The sequence below is a fragment of the Clytia hemisphaerica genome, unplaced genomic scaffold, assembly GCF_902728285.1.
Source record: "Clytia hemisphaerica strain Z4C2 unplaced genomic scaffold, Clytia hemisphaerica genome assembly, whole genome shotgun sequence".
Lineage (NCBI taxonomy): Eukaryota > Metazoa > Cnidaria > Hydrozoa > Leptothecata > Clytiidae > Clytia > Clytia hemisphaerica.
This window is the reverse complement of record NW_027104428.1, coordinates 213,309-223,386: the sequence shown is the minus strand read 5'-3', so window position 1 is coordinate 223,386 and position 10,078 is coordinate 213,309. Positions and strand designations below refer to the sequence as shown.

Below are 10,078 nucleotides of genomic sequence, written 5' to 3'. Positions count from 1 at the left end.
TAACTTCCGCTTTATAACGTTTTTGTTGTTTTTTTGCAATGCAATGTCTTCTTTTTTTAAAAAAATGTCTTTTCATTTCTTCCTTGAAGTGTTACCAAGCCATTACAAAAAGAATTTGATAAAAGTCTGCAGTCAAAATGAAGATATCTGGAATATCTTGACTCAGTACAAAAGCTTGAATTTTCAATTTTTGCAGCATATTTTGGTGCCACAGGTTATGCCATTTCTGGGCTAAATTGTCAACCTCAAATGTCTAAAAAGGTGGTATTTCAGCGGAACCAAAATCTCAATATCTCTGGAACCGCTTATCATTAGGAGTTGTATGACCCCTCATTTTTTTTCTTTTTTGAAGCTCTACAATATACAAGATGAACTAGGTTTAATTGCCAACAGAATAGTTTCAATTTGACCCTGGAATGGCTAGCAAAGTCTCACAGGAAGGAAATAAATTTTGTGTGTATCAAATAATAATAATGATGTACACAATGAAGTGCGTTACCTGCCATTCCATATAAAAAATTCTCAAAAGTCAAAAAGCCAAAAGCCAAGTGAATTTTTGATAAAATTTCATTTTTGGTTTCTCCCACTACAAGTTCCGCCATTATGTTTACATTAGAAAATATGTTACCCGCGTTTTCGACTAACCGCGGTAGCATGTGAAACAAAACGCGTGAGAGTTCATTGCCGGCAAGTTTTTCTTAAACGCGGGCGGGAAATTCCGCTGTCTAAAAAATCACCAGCTGATATTTATTTGATTTGCCATTGAAATTTCAACAAATTCGAAAATTTCCCCCAAAACATTTGATGAAAATTACCTAGGTAATAAATTGAAATTTCTAATGCCTAATTTTTCCATTTTTTGTTACAAAGTCAAAAGAAATTCCCGAAGAAATTGGAGAAAAATTCCTCTATCTTCAATCTATGATTCCACCCCAGCCTCCTTGGTCCGCATTTTGCACGTGTTGAGCAATAAGATTCGCAGGGCCGTGACGATCTCCTCTTGCCATCTGCATTTCGGTTGGAGCTGATTTCGCTTAGACTTTTCTATTAAAAATGTCAACTGGTACAACAGTTGCAGCACCTGATGCACCTACAAATAAGAAAATATATGTTGGTAAGTTTGTTCTTCTAAAGTATGATGATTTTTGATATTTTTTATAACATAAATTGTGGCTTACTCATTAGCATATGTAACCAGCAAATTGTAACTATTAACTGCCCATTTATGGATCTGCACGTGTTAAATCAGATCATGTTATGACTTAGCAGGTTTTACTTCAAAAGCTGAAGCTCAACCACTTTTTTCCTTTAACAATTTTGATACACCATCATTCAAATCAGAAAGTGAAGATAGTATACTACATGCTCTGATGAGCAGGTTTTGGCCTACTTGAAGTTAAAAATTTCACATTGTCGATTGGTTTAGATCTACTAACCTGCAAATTGAACTAGTCAAGTTAAGACCATACTGTATTTTATCATGTGCCAAAAAGTATTAAATTAAACCAGACGGTGTCAATCGAACGAATCGAACGCCGAATCAATTGATCACAGTCGAATAATTGCGATTCGATTGTCGAACGCAATCGAATCGCAATCGAATATTACCCAGGATTTGCCGTTCGATTGCTTCGATTACGTTCGATTGTATTCGATTATGTTTGAGTACGTTCGATTGAAATGATTTAGATTTTATTCGCTTTCGTACTATACTTAATAAGCGCTCGGCCGCCCCACGCTAAAAAGCTCTAACAGAGTGATCCAATTTAATTTAATCGCAATCAAACTCATCGAACATAATCGTAATCGAACCAATGGAACATAGTCAACTATTAATCGAACCACCAATCTAACCTTACTCGAACGCAATCAAACACAATCGAATATTACCCAGGAATCGGCCGTTCGATTGAGATTCGATTACGTTTGACAATCGAATCGCAATTATTCGATCGCATTCGCTAACGTTTGATTGGTTCGATTGCGATTTTTGTTCGAAGTTGTTCGATTGACACCGTCTGGATTAAAGGAAGAAATTTTGGTGGGAAGAAAATTTAGCGAATTTGTCTGAAATCCACCATTATAAGTTCCAGCCAAACTAATTTTTTCAGGGCCTTCCGCCAAATTAAATTTTTTTCTTTTTATGGCCAATTTTTCACAATTTACCACTGATATCAATGTTTTCAGCCTGATTTCAGATTTAAAAATCTGGCATCCGCCAAATCAAATTCTCGCCAAAATAAGCTTTTTCCATGATCCACCAAATTAAATTCTCGCCAAAATAAGCTTTTTCGGCCATCTGCCAAATGAAATTCCTGCCAAAATTTCTTCCTGTACAATACCATAGTGTCCTCAACCCATTTAAAAAGGGGATTCTGATTTGGCCCCATTTTTTAAGGTATGGGGAAAATGAAAAATTTAAATAATAAAGAGGATGAAAACCAGAAATTTTGATTGGGGGAATTTCACTGATCTCAAGGCGATCTCGTAGAAGACCTGTTTAAGCAATAAAATCAGCAAACCTTACTTGAACCAAACTAATTTTTCAACAAAACTTCATTTTTCAAGCAGTTTCAAGGCTATCATTTTCAAGATTTCTAAAACTTTAAACTTGATAAGGCATTTTTATGTTAAAATAATGTTAAATTTATGTTAACCAAACAGGGGAACTGCAAAATTGTCATATAACCAGGCGATGCCAATTGAACTGTTCGATTACCAAACCAAATCAAACAGTCATTGAACCGAGATTTTCTGGTTTGATTACTGCTCGATCAGGTTCGGTATTTCATGCGAAGAAATTCTGGTTCGATTACAAAAATTGATTCGATGGAAATAATTGGGGGAAAGCAAAAAAAGAGGGGTGGACCAAATAAAATTTTAATATGGCGGGGATAAAAAAGAGGGGCACTGTCTGACTTTCTTTCTTTTGGTGAAAAATCTTAAAATTCAATAAAACCTCTAAAAAGTTTTCGCTTTCGCCGGCCGTCGTACAGCTTTACCGAAAAATTTGTCACTTTTCAACTTCCAGATGAGGAAAAATCTTCCCAAATGGGCAGAAAAAATCTGAGTAAATTCTTCCCATCTAGGAAGTTTTCCCAATTCGGAAGAATCTTACCGATCAGGTTAATGTAGACTGTTAGAGCTGTAGCATCAACGGCTGCCAATACCCCAATTGGAAAATTGGATATGAGCAGGCGCATTTTAGTACTGCATGAGACAGGAGTGATTAATGAGAGCAAATGCAACTGAAGCCATCGAACAGCAATTCCTGGGTGATATCGATTACGATTTGATTGCGTTCAACAATCAAATGACAATTTCTTTGATTGCGTTCAATTGACACTGGCAGAATTAACTGAACCCTTTTGTGCAATTGTGCGATTTTGAACTCTTTAAAAGTCTGGAACATGACCTGAACTTGTCAGCACAGGTTTTGTGGGGGGGTGTTCAGGTCAGGTTTTTGGAGGCAAAATCCAAAATCTTGTAGCTGAAACTTTGCTTGAATATTGTTCTTTTAATGAACCTTTGCAAGGCATATTTTATATCACAATTTTCATCAGAATTTCATGCCCTTTTCCCTGGGACCAGCAGATTTTGAATATTTTCGAAGAATTAAAAGTTTTGGTTTGATTGAAAGGTCGACAATATTTCAGGAATGGTCACGCATGTGCAGTAAGTATGCAATGCGTAAGTAAAAACAAGTGCAAGATAATAAATCTTTTTCACACAAAAGAATGTTTCCATGCATATATAGTAAAATTGAAGGTTTTTCTGTATTTTGTATCAAAAAATTATATTGTAAATTCGTTTGAAATCAACTTTGCTATTTTTTGTTTGTTTACAAAAACAATAGAATGAGAGGTCACATCTCGAAACAACTTTCAATTTTTCATTTTGCTTTGAGATTATTGTTGTTTAAAGAAGTAGCTTTTATCTATCTGACTAAGCACTGAGGTGTCGCCCTTTCTGGTGCTTCCTTTCCTCCAAATACCGGGTGACCCAGAAAAAGTATAAGGGTTTGGAGATTAACTGTGTCTGAAATAATTTGAACTTTTACGTAATTCTTTTCACATTGTAAAGATGAAAGGCATACTTAAACTTTGTATAACTTTTTTAGATTTAGTTAGTGGTTCTCAAGTTTTAAGCTTTTGAAGTCAAAATTCCCTTTGAAAAATGTCAAAAATCATCAAAAAATTTGGTATCAAATTTAATTATAATGCTAAGCAAACCTGAGAAATATTTCTCCCACCGGGCCAGTCTGGAAATAGTGCACAATACTTAAATCTATTGATAAAATTGTTTTGCTTAAAATTTCTGTTATGATTTAATCTTATTAAGCTGGGTGTCCACTGAAAAAAAGTAAGTTAGTCTCAAATACCTATTGACAACAAATAAATCCAGACATATGTCTGGAATTAAAAAATCTTTTGTTCTTTTTAAATACAAAGTAAAATATAAACGGTATAGAATAAAATGTTTTCATTTTTTCATCACTTATTTTTTTCGCCCTATCGCAAATAAAACAAAAAGTATTTAATTGTCTGGAATTATTTTTTTGCGACAAACAAATTTGCGACAAACTTATTTTTTCCAGTGGACACACAGCTTTAAAAAGCAAATTCCCGGTAGGGGTCACTAGTGGCCGCCCATAGCAGTGCCTATAGACCAAGAGTGAGGCCTAAAAGCCATATTTAATCAGTGTGATAAACAATGCTGAAGGCGTCTGGAAAGGATGGCTTTGTTCATTTGCAAGGGCTCAGTAGAGGGCTCTCTAGTAAAGGTCTTATGTAAATCCTATGGAGGTTTGCTGGAGAAAAACCTGTCCTACCTAGGGATTGGTTAGGGATAAATCTAGATTTCCAGGTCAAGAAATGTTTTGATAGCCTAGCAAGTCAAAAAGGTTTTCATGTTCATGTCTGAGACCAGCTGAGACAAATAACTTTGCTGTGATGTTTTTTCCATTATCATCCATCTTAATTATTGAATTCTTTATTTTGTGTTTAGGAAATCTTGGAACCAATGTAACCAGAGATGACTTAGTAAATTTGTTTGGACTTGCAGCCACTCCATACTTGAAAACCTCATGTACAATTGAAATTGCTACTTGTGAAAAACTGGAAAATCAAAGAACTTTGCTTTTGTTAATGTTCCTGAACATGTCCATAGTGAACTTATGAAATTGAATGGTATTGAATTTTATGGACGACAATTGGTTATCGAAGAAGCCAAAACAAAAGATGATGAGAAAAATGATGAAAACAAAGAAAACAGAAATAAACAGCGACCTTACAACAACAACAGACGTGGACGTGGTGGTTATAATAGAAACAATGGTAGAGGTGGTAACAGATATGACCAACGAAAAAAATACACTGTTCCAGCCATAGAAGCAGATCAAGTTTTTTCTTTGGTTGATGGCGGATGCAATTTAACAAATCCAAGGTTTCCTCAAATTTAAATCTAAGATTTCCTCATTTAAAGAAACTGAACTGACAAGCTTGTGTAGTGCTAGAGTTCCAGAGACAAATTTTAAGAGCTGCTGTATTACTTTGACAAAGTTTGCCTGCAAATGTTTAACTTTGAGATGTAGAAATAGGTCAAAATCAGTTAAAATACTATAATAGTACGTTTGCTACTGTTTGGTATCATATATATCATACTTCCTTTTAGCTACTTGTTTCAAATAAACTCCCCTCTATAGGAGGGGTTATTCAAAGGGGCATTTATGGAAAAATTTTTCCTCAAAAAATGTGTTTATTTATAAAGTAACGGTAATGTTCTAACAAACCAAAATTGTTGTAAGCAAAATAGACCAGAATAGACATGAAACTTCTCAATTTTATTAAAATGCTGGAACAGCTGATGATACTGAAATCTTGGAATACTGATCTTAGAAGCGAAGGACATTCTACTATTCGTCTGAGCAATAGCTATAAAGTCTATCTATCATTTTAGATTCAACCAGTTCATTGACTACGTTATTGCCCGTGCATTGAAAGGTGGTATTCAAAAATGGTTGTCACAGGACTTAAAATGAATGGATGTAAATCAGCAGTTGTCATGTCTAAAACAAGACCAAATATTTTGTATGCAGCTGTAGGCATTCATCCACATTTTGTAAAGGATGACTGGACGGATAAATCACTTAATCAAATCGAGGAGCTAGTGAAAGATCCTTGTGTTGTTGCCATTGGTGAATGTGGTTTGGATTTCAATAAAGACTATTCCCCAAGAGAATTACAAGAAACTGCCTTCAAGGAACAGGTAACCTTTACATGCTGAATTGCGTAAAGCTATATGAGAAGTTTGAGATTCAATTGGCTTGAGAGTGTCTTGAAAATAGCTTCTCGTCAAGCTACATTCACACATTGAAAATTGAAGAGTTTGAATTTTTCTTAATTTTTGTTTCACAGATCAATTTGGCTGTTCGCTACAAGAAAACTTTACTTGTTCATGACCGTGACGCTCATCAAAGTATTTTGGATATTCTTGAACCTTTCACTGATGCCCTTCCACCAGTTATTATTCATTGCTTCACTGGAACTAAAGATCAAATTAAAGCTTATATCGACCGTGGATATTATATTGGAGTAACTGGCTATCTTTGTAAAGGTATGATCTTGCTTTGAACCAGATTCTTTTCTTTGGATTTCATCCTATTTTTCTGATTCTTTTCACATCTAGGTATTAATCTATTTCTTTCCCGAGGAATGTATCATAATAATCTGATGACTGTCAATATTTTTGGGCAGACAGAGTAGGCTTTGGTCCAGGTCAGCCATGAACGATTTGGTGGATGTGGCTGTGTTTGGCGTTAAGAAATCTCATAACACATCCATGGAGTATTTTTAAAGAGGTTAGGTAAATGAGATGATTAGAGAAATTTCTAATACCCTATAACCATGAACATATAAACGACTGGACATCCATCTCCTTTGTCTTTTTTAGAAAAGGCTGCTAGCTTCGTTGCCGCCTCGTTAAAAGCATAAAATGAAACAATAGATTTTGATGATATACCACTTGGGAGTACCTTGCGAACAACGTCAAAACTTCGACAAAAGTCTCTGTTGTTCTAATCTTCTCAAGTCTTTTATCTATATCATAACAAAGATAACAGAGGCAAAATCATCGTCAGCTTGTCAAAACTCAGACTAATATTTCTAAATTTTGACTTAAAAGTGTCTAATAATTTTAGAGAGTGTCGCATTCTAATTTCGATATTCTTATGACACAGGCTCTAAACTTTGGCAAGCTATTTTTTTCAAGTCATCAAAAAAATTATTGGAGTGACAAAAGGGATTCAAAAGTATACACGCAGTTGAAATTCTGCATTTTAGAGTTGAAAATGTTGATAAAATATATTACAAACTTGTGAAAAAATTCGAAAATAATTTTTTTGTACATTAGGAGTAATGTTCAAGCTCTATCAATACTTTTACCTAAATAATTCAAAGAAATAAAATTATGACGGAATATTGTCGGATTTTTTATACCAATGTTGAAATACAGGCGGCAACGAAGCTCGCTTCAAAGAGACAATAAAAGATAGATGTCCAGTCGTTTATATGTTCATGCTATAACCAAACAGTTAAAGTTAACCTGCAGTCCCGTTTTTCGCTGTCCACTCTTCTCATTTTTTTCAATTTCAGAAAAATATGGCGGCAGTCTTCGTGAAGCAATCAAAGACGGTACTCTTCCATTAGACAAAATTATCGTTCAAACAAATTCTCCTTACATGACACCATCTGTACCACAAGCAGAAATTGATCCAATCAGTCAAACATTACTCAATTCGTGTTGTGCAGATAACGAACCGTGCACGTTGTCAGTCATCGTCCGTTACATTGCAAAGCTAATTTCACAAGAGCCGAGTCAAGTTGCAGATGTCACAACTGCTACAGCTATGAAATTATTCAGATTCACCAAAAGCGAAAATTAATGAATATATAATATAAATACAGACAATTTTAGCTTTAAATTAAGATCAAAATGCAGATGGCAGGTAAAATGATGCAGTCATAAATTCTCTTAGAATTTGAAGCATTCGTGATTACATTTTTGTGTTGGATATTTTTGGAAAGAGCCATCGAAATTTTTCTTTTTCGTGTTTTTATGAGATTTTTATTCGAGATTTCTTTATTCTTTCATACCACTTTTCATTTCTTGTTGTGTTCGTTCCAACTGAAAAGTTGTTTTTTTTGTTTCATTTTGATTCTTCTTGGAGATTTATATAAGTCATATAAAAACCTTTCCAAAGTCGGTTACTGCATCAATTTACGGTGGTGGACAGGGTAGCCTCACACCAACAGGTGTGTGGTCGCTATTTCTACCAGACATTTGATTACCGTGGGTATAGCAATTTTTACCAGTTTTTGCAATATGCACAGTAATTGAATTAATATATTCCCTAGTGAGTTATTTTGCTAGGGTAGGTATGTATTTTTATGACTATTTCATCTTTGTCAAAGATACAGACCGCTATGGAAATGCTTTCCTTTCAGATTATTTTGCTTTCCCCACCTTTTGGACCTGCCGGAGAAATTGAAAAAGTCAATATGTTTTTTTTTGTCATCAACTTCATTGAGTTTTATAAAGCTTGAGTAAAATCTAACCTTTGGCCTTTCCCATGTAAGAAAAAGTGAAGCTTTAGTAATTTCCCATCCAGACATCATGACGACGGATTGTATCTAGCGGTTCCTACATCCTTTTAGTCTGAATCGCAGACCTCTACAAAACTCCAGGTAGTGTAGGGAGCACGAATCCGTTTTAGTGGATGCCAGCAGCCTAACATTCTTTTAAATCTAGCGATAGATTTTACTTTCAATCCGGCATATTGTGTGAAAACCACGCGCATCCTGAGTTGGTCACGTTACCTCAAACTTGAACCCAGTCCCTTCCTTGTTATGGTATTTAAAAGTATACCTAGACTAGAGTCTATTTCTGAATGAACTTTTTTATGTAAGCTCAAAGATTCCACTAAAGTTTATGGAACGATAATCAGGCACGACGGAAGCTTTTTGTATCTGGTACGGCGAATGAGGAAATTTAAGCGATTTTATAGCGATTTTACCGACGAAGAGGAAAACTTCGGGTATTTTTGTGAAAATCTGGTACGGCAGCCGCCGTACCTGCCGTACCCGTTGCGTCGTGCCTGATAATAAGAATACGAAAATACCTCCAAATTTTGAAAACAATCGATCCCTTGGTTAGTCTACACAATAGACAGCTCCAGGCTTTTAGGCCTTACTCTTGGTCTATAGGCGGCCACTAGTAGCCCCCACCGGGAATTGCTTATTAATAGGTTTAAACATAATAGACAACTTTCACAAAAGATGTTTCAATAGAGATTTCAAATAAAAGAATGTTTAAAACACAGCTGGTTGGCTTAGGTTTCGAAACTTTCTATTGTATCATTAAAACCTCAGTGCGCATGCGATTTATCCGAATAATTTCAATATTCAAAACAAGAGCAGTGCTCATATCCCGAAGAGTAGGAGTTTTACGCTCGAACGAAGGAAGATATGACGTAGCCTATCCCTTGGTCAAAGTTTTCTGTTTGTTTCTCGTGAAAAGGAGACGTGATTTAGTCGTTCTATAAGCCATCACAGGCGAAAAAGAGCGAATATCGGAAACAATCTTGTTAATTTCGCCTAGCGAAAGTATTACAATCAGCTTTGGGGTCGTCGCGGGTCGGAAAAAAATTAGAAAACGAAAGTACTTGATACGGTGGACGAACTCACTAAAATTAATTTACAAACTACACGCTCGTATAACCACGGACGATTTTCGTAGGTTTTCTTTGGATTACGTCATATATCTTTGTGTCTTTAGCTTCACAGTTTTTATTTTTTCTTTATTTTCTTATAAGCATATACTTTATAAGAATCAAATCAATAACTCTCGATAGACGGTGGTATACCTTTCGGTAATTAGTTCTTACAAAGTAAACAAAGGACGGTGCACAATATGAGCATATTTATTTTTCATATAAGCATTTACTTTATAAGAATCAAATCAAAAACTCTCGATAGACGGTGATATACCTTTCGGTAATTAGTTCTTACAAAGTAAACAA

General features: G+C 35.1%; 1 protein-coding gene across 1 annotated transcript; it reads left to right on the top strand.

Moving 5' to 3' along the window:
* Positions 1–963: 963 nt before the first annotated feature.
* Positions 964–8,490, top strand: LOC136820511 (3'-5' ssDNA/RNA exonuclease TatD-like). The gene is given in 7 exon segments (XM_067076698.1): positions 964–1,114; positions 5,008–5,178; positions 5,229–5,445; positions 5,959–6,008; positions 6,011–6,267; positions 6,417–6,615; positions 7,653–8,490. Coding segments are annotated over 7 exon segments (1,245 nt in total). The 5' UTR covers positions 964–1,053; the 3' UTR covers positions 7,943–8,490.
* Positions 8,491–10,078: the final 1,588 nt, after the last annotated feature.